Source organism: Hylobates moloch, unplaced genomic scaffold, assembly GCF_009828535.3.
Source record: "Hylobates moloch isolate HMO894 unplaced genomic scaffold, HMol_V3 SCAFFOLD_6, whole genome shotgun sequence".
Classification (NCBI taxonomy): domain Eukaryota; kingdom Metazoa; phylum Chordata; class Mammalia; order Primates; family Hylobatidae; genus Hylobates; species Hylobates moloch.
The window spans coordinates 63,794,801-63,815,931 of NW_026652281.1; the positions used below are offsets into that span (position 1 = coordinate 63,794,801).

Genomic DNA, 21,131 nt, shown 5'->3' on the forward strand with positions numbered 1-21,131 from the left:
TGCTTATCCTTGTGGGCAAATCTTTGTAGAGATTTTCTCATCCTAGGAGTAAAACGGTTTAAACTGGCTTCTCTAGTCAGATTGATCTTACAGGAATCAGTTTTAGATGTATAGTCAAGCAAATGGACTTCTAAGGACAGCAAAAATGAGAGCACAACACTGATAACACCACCAGCAAGACAGATCATGAAAAACAAAACAAGATGACCAAAAAGACGCTAAGTAAATATGAAAACATGTATAATTTCTCAGTGTATTCTTTTACTGTCTTTCTTTCATTTTGGCCAAATATCACGCATTTCATTCTCCATGTTTTTACTTTTACTTCTCCAGGCCAAATAAGCCTTCTTTTGGAAGCAATAGGTATTGGCAGTTTCTCCAACTTGACTTTTTACTTTTTTAAAAAATGTGAAAGTGGTTCCCTATATAAGCAAAAAGATCAACCAGAATATTATTTGGTATAAAATAATGCCACTTAAAGGAGAACATTTTCTCCTAAAATGTGTTTTTCCTAAAACACTTTGCCAGTATATTCAGTTCATGAAGTTATGAACATTTTCATTCAGCAAATATCTGTTGGGTTCTGCAGGAAAACAGAGAGGTGTTATATAAGAAATATAAAACGGAAATCTCACATTTCCAGGAGCATAACATGTATTCCAAATGATGCGATGTGTACATGTTAAATTGTTCATTAATACCACAAAGCAGTAATGTGCCAGAATGATACCACATCCCTGCTAATGTTTTTCCTGCCTCTCTGGATGTTGCCTTTCCTAGACCATATCTAGCTATTAAATTGAGTCTTGATCCTGGATTCTTTGTTCTTTTCTTTATATTACCTCTAAACTTTCAGTAGGCAACTATATCCTTACCCACTAATTGCCATCTATATCCACAAACACTAACATTAAATATCTCCAGGCCACGCTCTCCTCTGCCTACTTCTTACCTCTTTTTGAATAATATATCCATAAAGCTTACTCGTGATCCTCTCTTTCAATCTAGACCCTCTTCCAGTGTTGCTGTTTCAGTGAATGGCACCAATATTCATCCACTGACACATGAAATCTAGAAACAGAATAGTCTTCTTCGACCCTTCTCTGTCCAATCTGTCCACTTCCATCCATACCTACCAGCCCACCACTCTAATCCAGACATCCTATCACACTTCACCTGGACAAGCACGATGATTCTTAACTGCTCTATTTTCATCTTTGAAAATAGATCCTTTCAAAGTATTCTCCATATAGCAAACAAATCACCTTTAAAATTGAAATTTAGTCTAAATGTATTCATGTATCCATAAAGCTGTTTTGTTTTGTTTTGTTTTGTTTTTCTTAAATACATGGCCTTTGAAGGCTGCCTGGTTTGGTCCCTGTTTCTTTATCCTTGCTGTGTCTGTTCTAGCCACACTAGTCTTACCACAGGCCCTTTTTCTTGCCCTGCTTCTCCTTCCACATACCTACAAATGAAATACTCATTTCTTTCTTACCTTAGCTGTTACTTGGTTTCCAGCTTCTAGTCTATGCTTCACTTCTTCAGAGACCCTCTTATTAATAGGTTATTGGGGCACAGGAGACCTTTCCTTCATGACATTTACATTTTCTTATTTGATTATTTGATTATCACATTTCTTTACAATTTCATTTCTTTATGTGATTATTTGATTGGAGTCAGTCCTCTCGTTTACTGACGTTTCACAAGATTAGAAGGTGCACCTGTTTTGTTCACCTTTGTAACCCTAGTACTTAGCACTGTGGAACACAATAGAAGCTCTAAATATAAACTGAATAACTATATCAATAAGTGAACAAATGAACCAATGGATGGAAATAGTATGTAACATGGTAATAGAAAAACTTGTGAAGGGAATAAAAATAAATAATACAGGAGAGTTGATATAAAACTGGGCTACCTAGGAAGGAAAAGGACATCAGGAAAAGAGGAGGTGAAGAAAGGCATTTGGCATTTAAAGCTGCAGAGTCATTTGAGCAAAGTTCTAGGAATACAAATGATCTTTAGGTGGTAGAATGGTAAATTAACCAAGTGAAGCATACTGGTTCATTATCATGAACAGGGGAGGTAACATTGAAGACATAAGATTAGTTTAAATTTATGGACTTTGGAATAACAGGCTGTAGGAGCTAACAGAAGCTTTTTGATTAGGTTTGCTTGGTGGGTAGCTATGGAGGATGTGTAAGAGAGGGAGATCAGTTAGGACACTATCCCAATAATATAGTTTATTGGATGCATCATTTTAAGCATCCATTCAAGGGTAAAAAAATCTTATGATTTTGCAATTATTAAGTGTTTATGAAGGAAAAGCTGCTTTCTTGGAATAAAATACTTCAATTAATCTTTTTAAAAACAACAGCAGAAAAAGTATTTTGACTAATGAGTAACTACTTGGTGTTGTTCTGGGAAACTATTTCAAAAAGCGTGAAGTTAATGGCTATAACCCTAAGTGCCTTTAATTTAGTTCAGTGTGATAAAGCCCCTCACATATTTTCTTAGTTTTAAAATTCTTATTTAGTTTGTCTATGTAAAGTGATATATCCATAATGAGATAGTAGAAACTTCAGTGTATTTACTTAGCTCCTTTGTACCACATTCATCATCTGTGATTTGACATGGATTCAATATGATAAGAAGTAAAAATGAAAACAAAGTTAACTGTTGCTGTTTTGCATCAATTTTGCTGTTCCTTTTTTTAAAAAAAAAAATTGATTTGCTTTAGTGACCTTTTCTGTGTTTGGGCAAGCATCCCTTAAGCTTTCATGCAGTGATTATAAGCAGGCATTATGTACTGTTTGACATGATCATTACTTAATGCTCACTTAACAGAATTCTACAAGACCAAATTATCACAGTGGGTGAAGGAACAGATGGCCAGCTGGCCAGAATCCATGCTTGCTTTGTTTTATTCCTCCTCAAATCTGCCACAAGGAAGCCACATGTGAGACCTGAGGAGGCAATCTAAACAGTAACTCGCCTGTCCAGCTGTGCTTCCAATGTTCTCAGCTGTGAAATCTAGGTAGGTGCCATTCCCATATGAGTGCAGCAGGAACATCTCCTGCAGGAATCTCTCTGTTTCATGATTAAGATAGCAGTCATGGAGGACAGATGCCAAAAGTAAAAATAGAAATCCTTTCCTCCACCTCCTGCCACTACCTTCAAGATCAAAAATCACTATGCTATATTATAGGAGAAAGAACTGTAGATTTGTGGAAATAGTATACTTATTTTTAACACACTTTGTTTATAATTATAAAATTATCCAAAATCTGATATTTTACAGATTGCTACAGCATTCAACAAAGAAAATTAGACTTGGCTGAAGCTTAACATTGAGTTGTTGAAACCTGCTAGTATAAATGAAAAAGGGCTACTGATACTTATATCCAATCTCTAAATTTTTGGTTTCTGTTATGGATTATGATTTGCAATTTGGGTTATATACTGACATTTCTAAAATTAGTAAGAATTTTAAGTCAATCATCACACATATATGAAGCAATATCAAAATATTTAGCTCTTCATTAGGGACTATGAGGGTACAAAAATATAAGGAGTGAAGGTTCCTATGCAAAACTAATTTAGAATTGAGTGAGGGAGACAAAAGAGATCTATGGAATAACTAGAGGATGAAGCAATGAAAAGTGAGATGCTAATCATGCAGTATAGGTGGCAAAGTGAGTAGGAGCCTGAAAAAGGTGAAGCACTGTCAGAGAAAGATTGATGAAGAACATGCAATTTTTGCAGTTGCTTAGAGACACTATGTGAAATAGTGAGATTGCTTGATGCCCCTGAAACTTGGGCTCAGATATTTGTTTATTTATATAATACATATATACATATATATATACATATATGTAGAAATACTGGTCTCTGCTCTGTCTTTAACTTATGCCCTGTCTAATTGATATGTAGAAAATGAAACAAACTATGGTAGCTAATGGCAAACCTGGGTGATATCTTAGGACTTTGCACTGCAAGCTGATGTGTATTCTCTTACTTTAATTGTATTGTGTAATGAATAGCTTGTGAGTTCTGACAGATATACTTCTTAAAAAAGTGATTTGCAGGATTTTGTTTGGAAATAGCTCCCTGATCTAAAAAGAAAGACTTTTTAAGGAATTTTCTTAGCTTGAGGAAAATTATTTGATGTGTGCTTTATGAGTTATATTGGATTACATTTATGGTCTTTAAAGTTTTTACAAGAAATTTTGCATGGAAATCATTATTGTTATTCTGAAGGCCATCAGGAAAAATAAAAATATGTTGATTATCAACATAGCCCATAGTTTTGCCATCTATGTTTCTCTTAGATTATAAGAGTGTTCATGTTTATCCCATTGGCCAAAGATTTCAAGGTGCACCTGGGCCTTATATTACTAAATTCAAAAATGATAACTTAATTTCATGTGGTATTCACTAATTCACAAAAGGCTTCTGTATACTAGCTTTATTATTATTAAGTATATTATGTCAGCTTTAGTTTTCTTAGTCTTTGAAAGAAAACCAAGCAGCAACATTGTTTTTGTCATATGTTCATTACACATTTTTATGTAAGCAATAACATCACACAGTCAGCAAATATTATTGGCCAACTAAAAGATGCCCAAAATTAGACAGCATGTTTTGAAGGATAAAAAATATATATGCAGAATGACTGCAGAGTATTGATATAGAGTTCTGTTTGAGTAATAAAACATTCTGAGCTGATAATTTCCATTATGCAAGTCGTGGTTTAAGGAGGTCGTTTTCGCAGCAGTGTGCAAGATGAATGTACAGGGGAAAGAAATGGGAGACTGCCTCTTAACAAAGTGTAGCTCTAGCAATGGTTATCACTTTGTAAAATGATAGATCTTTTGCTATGATTGGTTATTAATTTTCTTTAAAGTCATATTAATGTTTAATAAGATATTTATTCATTGAAGAAAAGGAGATATCAACTACTGTGCCACAATGATTACCTATCATTGTGGAATTAATATATAAAGACTTTCTCAGAAAGTTGCTGAGTGCCTGAAAAACTACTGCCATCAGCAAGCCTAACTCTAAACAATAGTTTAAGTGGATGAAGATTAACCCCAGGAAGTCTTCCTCCTTTCTTAATGCAGTGCCAGGCTCTCCTTGATGTCCCCTGGCTACCCAATTCTGGATTCTACCTACTTACTGCCCCAAATTTAGACTGCTCTCCTGATCTCCAGCACCATCAAAGCTTATCCACCACTACTCTGTGACGAGAACCAAGTAAAATTAATTTTAGCTAAGATTTTAATTATTGATAATATGAGTGCTTTGCCAGCCGATTCTAATACATAAAACTCTGGTTTACTTAATCAACTCCAATGCTATAACAAAACAACTACACAGGAACCATAAGATGGGTTAAATAGTGCTCCCTACCCCCAATTCATGTATACCAGGAATCCTGAATACAACCTTATTTGTAAACAGAGTATTAGTTTGCTAGGGCTTCCATTACAAAATACCACAGACGGGGTAGATCAAACAACAGAAATTTGTTTTCTCATGGTTCTAGAGGCTCTGGAGATTTGGTTTCTTCTGAGACCTTTCTCCCTGGCTTGCAAATAGCTGCCTTCTTGCTGTGGCTTCACTTGGCTTTTCCTCTGTATGGCAGAATCACTGGTGTCTCTTTTGTGTGTTCAAATGCCCTATTCCTATAAGGACACCAGTCCAGTTGGATTAAGGCCCACCTATATGACCTCATTTAACCTTAATTATCTCTTTTAAAAAGTCCTATCTCCGAATATAGTCACATTCCGAGGTCCTGAAGATTAGGGCCTCAACATATAAGTTCTAGGGGGGACACAGTTTAGCCCATCATAGGGCCTTTGTGGGTAAAGATTGTTAAGGATCTAAAGATGAAGACATTGGATTTACAGTGAGTTCTTATAAGAAGAGGAGAGAAACAATTAGAAGAAGGCCTGTGAAGACAGGCAGGGATTCATGTTTTGCTGCTATAAACCAAGGAATGCCAGGAGCCACCTGAATCTGGAATAGGCAAGGAGGAATTTTTTCCTAGAGCCTTCAGAGGGAGTGTGGCTCTCTTGATATCTTGATTTCAGATTTCTAGCCTCTAGAACTCCGAAAGAATAAAATTCTATTGTTTTAAGCTACCACGTTTGTGGTATATTTTTACATTAGCCTGGGAATGTAAACAAGGATAAGGACCTCTAAATCATCTCCACTGGTCATCTCAGTGCCTTCTTACAGACAGATGTATATAAAGATAGTCTAGTATTAATTCTTGAGGAGAAAATTTATCAACAGGTTTTGAGGGAGGGAAAAATCTCTGTCTTCAGGTTTCAATTTTTATAATCTATCCAAATGCTTTTTTGTTCAATGAAAAATATATTAAATTTACTGATTCTCCACTACAATGGAATGTTTGAGATTGTATCATAAAATAGTTTACGTCTTTCTTCATATTCAAAATACTCATAGATGATTTTTATCCTCAAATGGCTGAATTTTGCACATTTACATTTACAAAGGAGGAAGAGTACAAAGGAGAAGGAAAAAGAGCAGGACGAGAAGCAACAACTAGTGTTTAAAAAACAGTTTGCAAACGTCAATCATGAGCATTCCCAGAATAATTTATTTCTTTACAGCTGGTTTTAAAATAGAGTGACAGTGGCTCAAAATGGCAACTGCCGAAATGTTAAAAAATTATTGAATGTAAAGGCAACACCGAAGAAAACTTCGATATGTTTTTAACACCAGAATTTGGAGCGAAATTTGGGGTCATAGCTATTCCCATTTTATTCTACTGGTAAACAACTAGTAAAAACTATCCCATTGCAATTGCCTTACTGGCATTTCCTTACTACATAAAGTGTACATTTATTTTGATATCTAACTGGCAATGTTTTGGAGGCATATTTTTAAAAAATTGACCAAAGCCTAGTACATATTATCACAGGAGAATGTTAACCTATTCACTTTCTAATAATTTGCTTATGTATTATAAGTTATTCATGATTTCAGGCATAGTCTCTAAATGTTTAAGAAGCTAATCATATTACACATATGGAACTAACTCTAACTCTACTATTGGAATTGTGAGGAGATAGATGCAGAAAAGTAGCAAACCATCTAGATCTACTGCTTTTGTGAGCAATTAATCTTGTTGACATACTTATATGAGCTTGCATAAAAAATGCCTGGAAAGCATGCTGTTCAATTCAGTTGTTCATTAATATTGATCATATGCCGTCCCCATTGTGTTAGGAGCTACTTAAAGATTACCTGCAAAAGTATTACAGCATTATTGATTTTAAAACTCCCTAAAGCCTCTTGTATCTTGAAAGTCCATTTATGCTTTCATTGTTAAGAGTGATATTACCATTGTTGTCTAATCAGATAATTTCGAATTTTATGAATACTAATCAGAACACAAGCTCATAGTCACCACTCTGTATACTTCTTCTGTATGCCCTAATGAATAGAAAGACAAACTTCTTTACAAGACTTTTGAAGTGAAAAGCAATTGAGATTGCCCTTGTCTTCTATCTTTTTGTTTTACAAGCTCTGAGTGGTTGAGTAATACTCATTTGTTCTCAAACTTTGATCTGCTATTAAACTGTTTCAAAGCTGTGCGAGAGTGACATATATGTGTGCTTGTATGTGTGTGTGTGTTCTGGTATGTTATAGAAACTATATGAGATGCCTCAAATATACTGTAGTTTTCGCTGCTAAAATTAAGAATATGGCCGATTCTTAATTTTTATGTTTTAATATGATGCCACTAGGAAATCCTAGAATTAAATTTCCAGGAACCATTATATGAACAAAGAAAGGTATTAATACCAAGCATAGTATATTCACAGTAAAGGATAGCCATTGAAATTACCTTAAAAAATGAGATACCTAAAGTGGATAACTAAGGATATTTTTCTGATGTGAGATTTGTCTTTCAGCTGCTGACAATTTTAATACCATACAAAGTGCTTATCCCAGATTGCTAGCAGAGACCAGCACGTAAAGAGTACCTAATGAATAAATGTTGTTTAACCGGAAATTAGGGGGGTAAACACCTTCTGTAACATACTGGGCAGTGTCCATTTCTTTCTTATCCTCCCAGTATAAGCAACACTATATGCTATAGGTGATTATTATTACTCATAGTGTTACAAGACCTTTACATATTACTTTAGTAATATGTTTTTTTCAGTATCAAAATAGAGAAGATTATGGAATGCGGGTAACCCCAAAGACAAAACTTTTCCAGGATCTCTAATTCTCATATGAATAGCCTGCTTATTATCACTTCGGGCAATAAAACTGGAAACTGTTGCTGTTGAGCATCAAACATAACTTTTGGCTAGGAAGCAAATTTTGTAAGTTGAGACCTTGGACTACATTTATTATGTTATCTTTATATACTAACTTGTATTCTGATCATTTTATCTTGCTCATACATAAAGTGAATGTTTTTATTTATATAGAAATAATTAAATTAGGTGACTCAAACAGTTAATGAGATTATACAAGTTACATTTTTCTTGATTATGTATTTGCCAAAGAATTAAGATACATGTAATCATTATGCAAAAGTACACATTCTAATGGTCTGTTATTTACAATTCAGTGTAACACATTTGAAGCTTAAACCATATTAGAGACAAAACACATTGGAATCTAATTATAAATTTAAAGGACTAGAAGCTTGAAAGGTGTAGAAAGGTTCCAGAAAATATCTAACTTAATTATTGAGTGAAAATCCAAAAGAAAATGATGTCATAAACCTAAAATTAGAATACAGTGTAGGCAGCAAATATAATTTTTTCCCTCATTATTGCCATATCCTTGTTTATTCAAAATGTGTCAAAAACCTACTGTGTGCCAACATAAGTCTTCCCACACACAGTTTATGGTCTACTAGGGAAAAACAATAGGAAACCATTCATTTCAACACTCTGTCATGAGTACTTGAAAAAAGTCTGTACAAGGCACATAACATCAGTCTCACATTATAATTACAGAGTCTATCTCTGTTCCTAATATCTAATACACTGTGACCCATTTCCTGAAAATATTCTGAAATGTTTCCATTTGTGGAGGCTTTGGAGTCCTGTATTATTTATAGGAATGTGCTTAGTGAATTCATGCTGATTCCGTTTATGTCTGTGAAGACTAACATTTGAATACACAGATTTTCAACATGGTAGGAAATGTGGCTTAATGGAAAGGGCATGGACTTTATAGTTAGGCAGAGTGTGTTAAAATCTATGCTTTTTCAGATGGATATGTTACTTATTCTCTCTGACCCCATTTTATTGCCTCTAAAACAAGATTATAATCTTACAAGGCATTATAAAAATAATATGTATACTCATATTGTCTAGCATGTATGCAAGGGACTCTAGAAAGGTTTAATCTTTGGCCCTTTTGCTTTACTCCATCCTCATCTGTTAAATGAAAATTGCTGAATTTCTTGGAGTAGGAAAAATAACAGCAGCCATAACGTCTGAAACACGTAATCATTTTCTAAAATCCAAATGTCAGCCAAGGTCATGATGTCTTTTGGCGTGTAAATAAAATGAGCTCCAATGTACCAATTCACATCATCTAGAAATCCCAGAGGTTGCCCCAAGATTGCTGGACAGGCTTCACCTGTGCCCTCAGGAAGTGTCCAAATGTTTAAGAAACCGCTGTTCGCTCTATCTTCAGCTTCCTGAACCCATTGGATTCTTGAATCTCTTGGGCATCACATGCAGCAATACTTTTCCTCTTCTGCCAGGATAAGCCACATCAATAGTATAACCTTTTCCCCTTGATTTCCCAAAGTACCACTCACAGGCTTGTGTGTTTAGCAGCTGTTATTATAGAGCTAGATGCTCCAGCAGAAGCAATTCACATAGTATCTGTGCAAACAACTTAAACCTGAATTTTGGACATTACAATTTCTTACTAGCTACTTTTCATCACATATTACAGCCTCCCAGCACATTGCTTGACTTCTCTCTCTCCTTGAAGACTTTATTTCTGCCTTTCCTTTTAGAATTTCTGCTTCTCAGTCTTCTGCATGCATTCCCCAGTTCTTCCCTTTATTTCGCAGATCCATTTAGGTCATCTTGCTCTTCTCACCTTCTAGGCAAGTTTCACTTTCACAAAGACACAGTAGGCTTGAGTAAATAGCATCATGGATTCCAGGTTCCTATTTGCCCCATTTTTGTCAGAGAGACTTCCATTGATTGACCTCCTTCCTTGGAATCACTGGTTGTTTTGTTGTTGTTGTTGTTGTTGTTGTTGTTGTTGTTGTTTTGTTGTTGTTGTTTTTGAGATGGAGTTTTGCTCTTGTAGCCCAGGCTGAAGTGCAATGGCACGATCTTGGCTCACTGCAACCACTGTCTCCCGGGTTAAAGCAATTCTCCTGTCTCAGCCTCCGAAGTAGCTGGGATTATAGCCATGCAGCACTACCTGGCTAATTTTGTATTTTTAGTAGAGATGGGTTTTCACTATGTTGGTCAGGCTTGTCTTGAACTCCTTGACCTCAGGTGATTCACCCACCTCTGCCTCCCAAGATGCTGGGATTACAGACATGAGGCACCGCACCTGGCCTGGAATCACTGTTTTAACTGCTCTCAAGAACTCGCAGAGGACTTACTGTTACAGTCATTTTCTATTCCTCCCTCGTCCAACCCTGTAAGTGTGAAGGAGCATGGAAGAGACTTATTTTCTCTGTGATGTAAATTACTCCACTCTCATCAGTAATTTCTTACCAGTTTTGGTTTAAATAACTATTTTTCCTCCTAGGAACAAGTCCTTAAACCTAATTTTTCTCATATTAAGTGGTTTCTAGGAAACATTTCTGAATTCGTATTTAGTTTTTTTCCTCACCTGCAAAATTGAAAAGTTGGATTAAGTGATCGGACTTAATCCAAGGACTCTTATTTGCTTAAAGTTATACAATTTTTGACTATAATTATTTATATTTTTTTTCTTTAGCGGTTATATGCTTGGCTATCAGTTATCAGTTAGTTTTAAAATCCATCATTTTTACTCTCATTTGAAGTGAATTGATGAGTCAGAACTCTAACATCACTATCATTTCATTCTCCCCTCCCCAGTTAGTTGATGCTCTGAGGGGTATAGGTTTTGGAATCCCAGATTCTTAGTCTGAGACCTCAATCTGTCAGTGGTAGATATTGATTGAGAAGTATTATATAATCTTTCTGACCCTCAGTATTTAAAAAAAAAACTGTAAAAGAGAATCATAACGACAAATACCTAAGTTATAGTAAAGAATAAGTGAGATGATTTATGTGAAAAGAGTTTATAAATTGTAAGGCACTATCAAATGTTAATTAATTGTGAGGAGGGAAGAAGTGGAAACAGAAAGAGGAGAAGGAGAGATAGGTTCTGTAGCATGATTTTCATTTTGTAGCAATGAAAGAAAATGGTTCAAATTATTCTATAACTAGCCATTGGTCATTCACCTTCTTTCCTGTCTCAAATACTGGCAATGTACCACCTCAAAGGCAGGTGTTGGATAATTTAATTGATATGTGCTTCACAGCACAACACTGTCTACTTAAATAAATATATTATTTTTAATTGGTGTGGTGCTGACAAAAAAAAATCACAGATCTCCTGGATCTTTTTTACTTTTCGAAAATCAGCCCTATCGGGAAGTCAAGGTCCGGGAACTGTACAGTTGCTGCGTTGTTTCCTGTTCCATGTGTTTCTTTATTAGACTCTACAACCATTGAATTTCATAACATTTTAAACGGAAAGAAATGGAGGGTCAAATACAGCTCTCAGAAGAAGAGATAGATTCATAAAATCTTGCCTCAGTGCAGGACAAAGTTGCCCACCTTCTAAGTGCTTCCCACCTATGGTTGAGGTCCGACTGCAGTGCTTGAAGTGATGCTGGTGATTTTTTTTTTCCTATTCACAAGTTGTTGTTTTTTTTTAACGTTTAGTTTTTTGAGACAGAGTCTCATTCTGTCACACAGGCTGGTGTGCAGTGGTGTGATCTTAACTCACTGCAGCCTCAACCTCCCAGGCTCAAGCAATTCTCCCACCTCAGCCTCCTAAATAGCTGGGACTACAGATGCACACCACCATGCCTGGATTTTGTGTGTGTGTGTGTGTATTTTTTGTAGAAGTGGAGTTTCACCATCTTGCCCAGGCTTGTCTGGAACTCCTGGGCTCAAGCAATCTGCCTGCCTCAGCCTCCCAAAGTGCTGGGATTATAGGCGTGCACCACCTCGTCCAGCCCTTGTTTTTATTAGTGGCTTTGACCCATGCAGGAGGAGTCATTCTCTATAGCACTCTCTATTCAATACCCTTGCCCCAACCCAGTTGACTCAAGTTATTGTTATTCATTTGTCCAGCTCTTCTATCTTGCTTCTTGTTTCAGCTGAACACACTCACTCCTTTTCTGAACGAATCCTCTAGGGCTCTCAAAATCACCTCTTCATACATAGTCAGATACTTAGTTTAATTACCCTTGCTTTCCTTTTCTAATATGTACATCTTAACTTCCTCTTCAGTGGCTTTTATTTTCCTTATAAATATGTTCTACTCTCTCCAATTAAAATCAGTGCAGACTAAATTAGAGAAAACTATAGTTTTTTGTATTTGTCTTTTTTCATCTCCCAGGGAGAGCTTTTCCTTCCTTCAACTTGACTCTTCCCTTCTTCACAATCTCAAGTCTGGATTCTGTCCTGAGTCAATTAACATCCTGCAGGAATAAGACTGTAAGATAGAATTAAAAGTGTAAAAGACTTTTTGGGGGAATGTCTGTGATGCACAAAGGGGAGAGAGCAAGAGTAGATAGGATGAGCCTACAGACCTTGACATAGCCTGTTACTTTGAAGGGAGAAAAGGAAGGAGGGAACATTGCATAGAAAAAGTCTCAAACTGCTATGGTTTCAAGAAAAATCTCAGCCACACCATTGGGGCACCTCAGAGTACAGAATGTTCATTAGAGAAGTCCCAGGTCAGGCATGACTGGCCCAGCTAGCTCTATGCCCGTTTGGTATTTAGTTTTTGGCTGGGGAGCCTGGCCTTAAAATAAATGCTGCCACAGCAGATCCTGTGGTTCAGTAGCTGAATGTTGTCAGCTAACCACACTCCTGGCAGCTGGTTTTCTCCAAGAGAACTCTGAGCGGCACCGCACTTTCATTAGCAGCCACAGGTACTAAATAATCTGCTGTTACTTTCTCAAGTTTAAAAATGACCATCAGCCCCTCTTCTCTAAGTATGCAACTTTTGATGGACTGCTCATTTTAGATTGGCAGAAAATGTGCTTCCCCAGAGGTATGCTCCACCATAAACTCATAGTCTATAAAAGCTTTGCAACCAGCTATCCAATTCACTTGGTTTATGTGGTTACAGCCATATGCTGCTTGCACCAGCAGGGGACAAAAATTGTAGAGTTGTGAATACAACTCCAGAAATTGCTATTCAGTATTACTTTTTAAATACCCAGAAGGTATTCTACAATTCAGAAATTTTAATAATATCTAATTTAATGCTAATAATTTTTTGAGTGCTTTACATGTGACAGACACTGTTCTGGGTATTTTATATGTGTGAACTCTTTTCATCTGTATTATAACCTCTGAAGGCAAATTTTTTAGTATTGACATTTCACAGAAAAGGAAACAGGCACAGAGAAGGTAAGTAAATCTCTCAAGACTGCATGGCTGTGAAGTGGTGAAATCAAGATTCAAACCCAGGCCATTAGTCTCCAGAGCTCATACAACAAGTACATTTACTATGCCACTAATATCTAGAACACTTTTTTTCTGTAAAATTATTAATTGCAAAATGTTGACCTAATGTCTACTTTTAAGCATATGCATCAAGCTGAAATATTTTTTTCTGTCTTTCAGGTCCCTGCATTCCTAATCCATGCCATAATGGAGGAACCTGTGAAATAAGTGAAGCATACCGAGGAGACACATTCATAGGCTATGTTTGTAAATGTCCCCGAGGATTTAATGGGATTCACTGTCAGCACAGTAAGTTATTCATAGTCATTGTACTTTTATTATTGATTACAAAGTATACAAGCCATTGTCATTCTTGTTTGTAGTAGAATCATAGAATCTTAGAGCAGAAGAGAGTCCTGGCATTTGGCTAATGCTGCTTCTCTCCCATGGAATACACCGTGTCCACAATGGAGGAGTCCTAGACTGTGTTTCAATCCTCCCAGTGGCATGGGAGGCTTGTAGTCTTCTGGTCATCCCTTTTTATTATTGCCCCACTATCCTTGCCAAAAAGGTGCACTTTACATTAAACTGTTATCTATATCTTTCACATTTGTCCTAAAGCCACACCCTTTAAGTTTCCCAAAAATTATTCTGGTGATTAGGTTCAGAGATGATACCCAGAAAAAAAAAAAAAAAAAAAACTGCCACCCTGCTCTTAAGCCAGTTTTCTACTTCTTACATGTTGGCATTTTTAGTGTGAAAATCTTTGAAAGCTCAATAAGTATGCTACCTGCACTTCTTTTTTTAATCCCAATTCTTATTTATCTTGGAAGGTTAAAGAAAATAGATCCCACTAGTGATGATTTCTTCTTAGAAGGAGGGATGAACATAAAATGCCAAATGAATGGTGTGGTGCCTTAGCACTGTAGGTGTTCAGCAAGCAGAGGGGCCACAGCCAACTCTAAGCTGTCAGGGAGATTCTCACAGAGGTTGCCACGTGCAAGCTGAGTCTTGAAGGAGAGACAGAATGTGGATCAGAGACATGGGAATGACACATAGTAGGAAGAGTGGAGAAGGAATAGGCAAGCCATGATTACTGTATTGATGGGTGAGACAATGGTATTAAGAACGATAAGGCAAAGCTGGATTTGTCAGCTAGAACGATATCCAAGCACCAGCAAAAAGCAGAGTGCCTTCTGGCTCTGAGACTTTGGGAGCATCTTGTACTTTTCTGGAGACATGCCATGGCCAAAAGTTTGTAGAATTTCCGTAGAAACCTATTGTAGTGCATGGGCATGTGTGCTTTGTACAACTGGCATCTAAACTGCTTGGAATTGTCCCTAAAAGCTCAGACCACCAACAAAGAAATGAAAAGCTATTGATTTTTCTCAAGTTGGGCCCAGAAGTGCCAAGGCGCTAGGTCTCCCTGATGGTAGCATCACTGCTCAGCCTTCACACATAGACACTTCAAAACAGCCCTGGAAAGATAAAGATAGGAGCCCAGAATCTCAGGAGCCTTGATGTTCACTTAATCCCATGAAGACAATGTTACTTACCCTTACTTACCCTGTGATGTGGCATCAGAGGGAGTGCCCAGAGGGAAACAGACTGGCCACCCCAAATCTTTTCTCTCATAGCTTCATACTATATTCAAACAATCTTATAAATACTATATTCAAACTATAGCTTCATACTATATTCAAACAATATATAAAATATAGCTTCATACTATATTCAAACAAGTTTATAAATTAATTTCATTTTGTTGAATTTCAATACATTTCAAAGCACAAAGAAATCTTTCCCCTTAATACATCTGACCATCCCCACAACAAGATTTTAAACCCATGTTAGGAATTGCAGTGGGAAGCCCAAGGCTAAGAGATTCAATTCAGAATTTGGATTTTGTTGTCTAAACCACCTGGTCCCTATTTTCTGCATTGCATTATTAGAAGCAACAGAAAACAGAGGAAAAACGACTGGACTTGGGAGCAGAAATCTAGATTTGAGACCTGACCTTTACAGTTATTAAATAAGTGACCCTGAGCCAGTCATTTGATCTTTCTGTGATTTTAGACGTACAAATTGGAGAATTGAACTGGAAATAGATGGTCTTTGGTTCATATAAGCCATGAGTATTATGAATAAATGGATAGCTTACTCACTGTACAAAGGTTAGCAAGCCTTCCTCTTTCTAGATGAAATTGAAAAGGGTGATATATTGAGAAAGCAGCTATAGAAGTGCTAGGGGCCCTGGAAGCTTCTTCAGCTAGGAAAAACAGAAAAAGAGCTCTTTAAACTCTTGCAAGGATTGCTAGGTATCTGCGTTTGTTTTTCATGGTGGTAATAGTTTTATGACCTAGATGTTTAGAACCTTGCTACTGAAAATGTGCTCGTGCATCAGGATCTTCAGGAAGTTTATTAGAAATGCAGATTAAACAGGCATCACCTGAAATCAACTGAATCAGAATCTGTATTTTAAAATAATTCCCAGTTGACTCTCATACACACTGAAATTTGAGAAATACTGCATAAGGCTTTAAATAGCCAAAAGTGATAATTTCATAGCTTAGCAACTGTCACGTTCAGTTACATAATAATAAATATAGGCAAAATATTTAAGGTTTGTGAAAATCAAAACTCTACTGAAAATCAATAAAAATGAGAGTTGTACAAATATAGCGTGAACATTTCATTTGGAAAAAGAAAATTAAACAATTTTTCAGACAGCTATATTGGGGGGACTTTTAAATTTTGTCCTATATGACAGAATGTTAACTAAATGTCTTTTGGAAAATAGCTAGACATTTAAAGAACTTTAAATTTCATGATACAGGAGTGACAAATATATAGTTAATAGGTCTATTTTAACAACTATTTTATCAATATGTGACAAATTGGAAAAATTATTTCTACCATCAACATTATTACCTCCATATGCTTTTAAAAATGTTTCTGGGGTTTTATCATTAATAGACTTAATTTTTAGAGCAGTTTTAGGTTTACCCAAAAATCAAGCAGAAAGTACAGAGTCCCATATATCCCTCCTCCTACACAATTTCTCTTATTAACATATCTCATTACTGTGATACATTCGTTAGAATTGATGAACCAATACTGTTACCTTATTACTAAAGTCCATAGTTTAGAGTTCACTCTTTGTATTGTATAGTTCTATGGGATTTGAAATATGTATAATATCATGTATCTACTGTCACAGTATCATATGGAACAGATCCGCTAAACTAAAAATCCCCTGTACACCTATTTATCCTTTCCTACTTCCCTCAACCTTTGCCACAGATCTTTTTACTGTCTCTGTAGTTTTTCCTTTTCCAGAATGTCATGTAATTGAAATCACATAGTATGTAGCCTTTTAAGACTGATTTTTTTTTCACTCATCAATGTATTTGAGGTTCCTCCGTGTGTTTTTAGGACTTGATAGTTTATTTACTTTTACCTCTGAGTAATAATCAATTTTATGGATGTACCATAGTTTGTTTATAAATTCGGCATTTGAAGAATATCTTGGTTGCCTCTAGTTTTGGGCAATTATAAATAAAGCTGCTATAGACATTCATGGCAGGTTTTTGTGTGGACATAAGTTTTCAACTCATTTGGGTAAATACCTAGTAGTGCAATTTCTAGATCTTATGGTAAAAGTACATTCAGTTTTGTAAAAGAAGCTTCAAATGGTCTCCGACATGGCCGTTTGTATCCTCAGCAGCAATGCATGAGAGTCCTTCTGTTCTACATCCTTACCAGCACTCGTTGGGTTTTGGTTTCAGCTATTAGATGTCCTTTTTATGGTAATGAAAGTAGCATGAGGTTATAACTTCATAAGAATAATGATTAGTATTGGATTTGGTATAGAATTATCAAATTTTATATGTGTATATATATATTTTTTTCAAATGCCATAGAAGAATGTGAAACACACATGCATGCGTTCACACACAGGCACACACACACACACACATATATATATACACATACACACCTCTGTGTCTGTAAATTATAGAATGAATTGAGCACCAAAATTGTCTACAGGTCAAACTTTTCAAAAGCATTTTTAAGCAGGCAGTTTTGTGCTGACGGCTGCATTTGGGACTGGCTAGAGTAATTGTATTTTCTGTATTGCCTGGTAACAAATGTAATGCCATAGAGAAAGGTTATTTCTTCACTCCCAGAACTCCTTCCCATCTTCCCACAGAAGGCATTCTGTACGTTCTTGTCTACCTGTGCACAGCTCCACAGCCTTTGTTTTTATTTTTATTTTTATTTTTCTTCTTTTTTTTATTATACTTTAGGTTTTAGGGTACATGTGCACAATGTGCAGGTTTGTTACATATGTATCCATGTGCCATGTTGGTTTGCTGCACCCATTAACTCATCATTTAGCATTAGGTATATCTCCTAATGCTGTCCCTCCCCCCTCCCCCCACCCCACAACAGTCCCTGGAGTGTGATGTTCCCCTTCCTGTGTCCATGTGTTCTCATTGTTCAATTCCCACCTATGAGTGAGAACATGCGGAGTTTCGTTTTTTGTCCTTGCGATAGTTTACTGAGAATGATGTTTTCCAGTTTCATCCATGTCCCTACAAACGACATGAACTCATCATTTTTATGTCTGCATAGTATTCCATGGGGTATATGTGCCACATTTTCTTAATCCAGTCTATCATTGTTGGACATTTGGGTTGGTTCCAAGTCTTTGCTATTGTGAATAGTGCCGCATAAAACATACGTGTGCATGTGTCTTTATAGCAGCATGATTTATAGTCCTTTGGGTATATACCCAGTAATGGGATGGCTGGGTCAAATGGTAATTCTAGTTCTAGATCCCTGAGGAATTGCCACACTGACTTCCACAATGGTTGAACTAGTTTACAGTCCCACCAACAGTGTAAAAGTGTTCCTATTTCTCCACATCCTCTCCAGCACCTGTTGTTTCATGACTTTTTAATGATGGCCATTCTAACTGGTGTGAGATGGTATCTCACTGTGGTTTTGATTTGCATTTCTCTGACGGCCAGTGATGATGAGCATTTTTTCATGTGTTTTTTGGCTGCATAAATGTCTTCTTTTGAGAAGCGTCTGTTCATGTCCTTCGCCCACTTTTTGACAGAGTTGTTTGCTTTTTTCTTGTAAATTTGTTTGAGTTCATTGTGATTCTGGATATTAGCCCTTTGTCAGATGAGTAGGTTGCAAAAATTTTCTCCCATTCTGTAGGTTGCCTGTGCACTCTGATGGTAGTTTCTTTTGCTGTGCAGAAGCTCTTTAGTTTAATTAGATCCCATTTGTCAATTTTGGCTTTTGTTGCCATTGCTTTTGGTGTTTTAGACATGAAGTCCTTGCCCATGCCTATGTCCTGAATGGTATGGCCTAGGTTTTCTTGTAGAGTTTTTATGGTTTTCAGTCTAACATGTAAGTCTTTAATCCATCTTGAATTAATTTTTGTATAAGGTGTAAGGAAGGGATCCACTTTCAGCTTTCTACATTTGGCTAGCCAGTTTTCCCAGCACCGTTTATTAAATAGGGAATCCTTTCCCCATTTCTTGTTTTTGTCAGATTTGTCAAAGATCAGATAGTTGTAGATATGCGGCATTATTTCTGAGGGCTCTGTTCTGTTCCATTGATCTATGTCTCTGTTGTGGTACCAGTACCATGCTGTTTGGGTTACTGTAGCCTTGAAGTATAGTTTGAAGTCAGGTAGCGTGATGCCTCCAGCTTTGTTCTTTTGGCTTAGGATTGACTTGGTGATGCGAGCTCCTTTTTGGTTCCATGTGAACTTTAAAGTAGTTTTTTCCAATTCTGTGAAGAAAGTCATTAGTAGCTTGATGGGGATGGCATTGAATCTATAAATTACCTTGGGCAGTATGGCCATTTTCACGATATTGATTCTTCCTACCCATGAGCATGGAATGTTCTTCCATTTGTTTGTATCCTCTTTTATTTCATTGAGCAGTGGTTTGTTGTTCTCCTTGAAGAGGTCCTTCACATCCCTTATAAGTTGGATTCCTAGGTATTTTATTCTCTTTGAATCAATTGTGAATGGGAGTTCACTCATGATTTGGCTCTCTGTTTGTCTGTGATTGGTGTATAAGAATGCTTGTGATTTTTGTACATTGATTTTGTATCCTGAGACTTTGCTGAAGTTGCTAATCAGCTTAAGGAGATTTTGGGCTGAGACAATGGGATTTTCTATATATACAATCATGTCATCTGCAAACAGGGACAATTTGACTTCCTCTTTTCCTAATTGAATACCCTTTATTTCCTTCTCCTGCCTGATTGCCCTGGCCAGAACTTCCAGCCCTATGTTGAATAGGAGTGGTGAGAGAGGGCATCTCTGTCTTGTGCCAGTTTTCAAGGGAATGCTTCCAGTTTTTGCCCATTCAGTATGATATTGGCTGTGGGTCTGTCATAGATAGCTCTTATTATTTTGAGATACATCCCATCAATACCTAATTTATTGAGAGTTTTTAGCATGAAGCGTTGTTGAATTTTGTCAAAGGCCTTTTCTGTATCTATTGAGATAATCGTGTGGTTTTTTTCTTTGGTTCTGTTTATATGCTGGATTACATTTATTGATTTGTGTATGTTGAACCAGCCTTGCATCCCAGGTATGAAGCCTACTTGATCATGGTGGATAAGCTTTTTGATGTGCTGCTGGATTCGGCTGGCCAGTATTTTATTGAGGATTTTTGCATCGATGTTCATCAAGGATATTGGTCTGAAATTCTCTTTTTTGGTTGTGTCTCTGCCATGCTTTGGTATCAGGACGATGCTGGCCTCATAAAATGTGTTAGGGAGGGTTCCCTCTTTTTCTATTGATTGGAATAGTTTCAGAAGGAATGGTACCAGTTCCTCTTTGTACCTCTGGTAGAATTCGGCTGTGAATCCATCAGGTCCTGGCTCTTTTTGGTTGGAAAGCTATTGATTATTGCCACAATTTCAGAGCCTGTTATTGGTCTATTCAGAGATTCAACTTCTTCCTGGTTTAGTCTTGGGAGGGTGTATTTGTCGAGGAATTTATCCATTTCTTCTAGATTTTCTAGTTTTTTTGTGTAGAGGTGTTTGTAGTATTCTCTGATGGTAGATTGTATTTCTGTGGAATTGGTGGTGATATCCCCTTTTTCATTTTTTATTGCATCTATTTGATTCTTCTCTCTTTCCTTCTTTATTAGTCTTGCTAGCGGTCTATCAATTTTATTGATCTTTTCAAAAAACCAGCTCCTGGATTCGTTAATTTTTTGAAGGGTTTTTTGTGTCTCTCCTTCAGTTCTGCTCTGATTTTAGTTATTTCTAGCCTTCTGCTAGCTTTTGAATGTGTCTGCTCTTGCTTTTCTAGTTCTTTTAGTTGTGATGTTAGGGTGTCAATTTTGGATCTTTCCTGCTTTCTCTTGTGGGCATTTAGTGCTACAAATT

At 36.6% G+C, this 21,131-nt stretch overlaps 1 protein-coding gene across 2 annotated transcripts in view; it reads left to right on the forward strand.

The window, feature by feature from the left end:
- EDIL3 (EGF like repeats and discoidin domains 3) overlaps nt 1–21,131 on the forward strand; it is a 437,362-nt gene that overhangs the window by 173,999 nt on the left and 242,232 nt on the right. For both annotated transcript variants that reach the window (XM_032156906.2, XM_032156907.2), the window contains one exon: nt 13,881–14,009. In XM_032156906.2, coding sequence (XP_032012797.1) covers nt 13,881–14,009 — 129 coding nt within the window. The remainder of the gene's footprint in view (nt 1–13,880; nt 14,010–21,131) is intronic.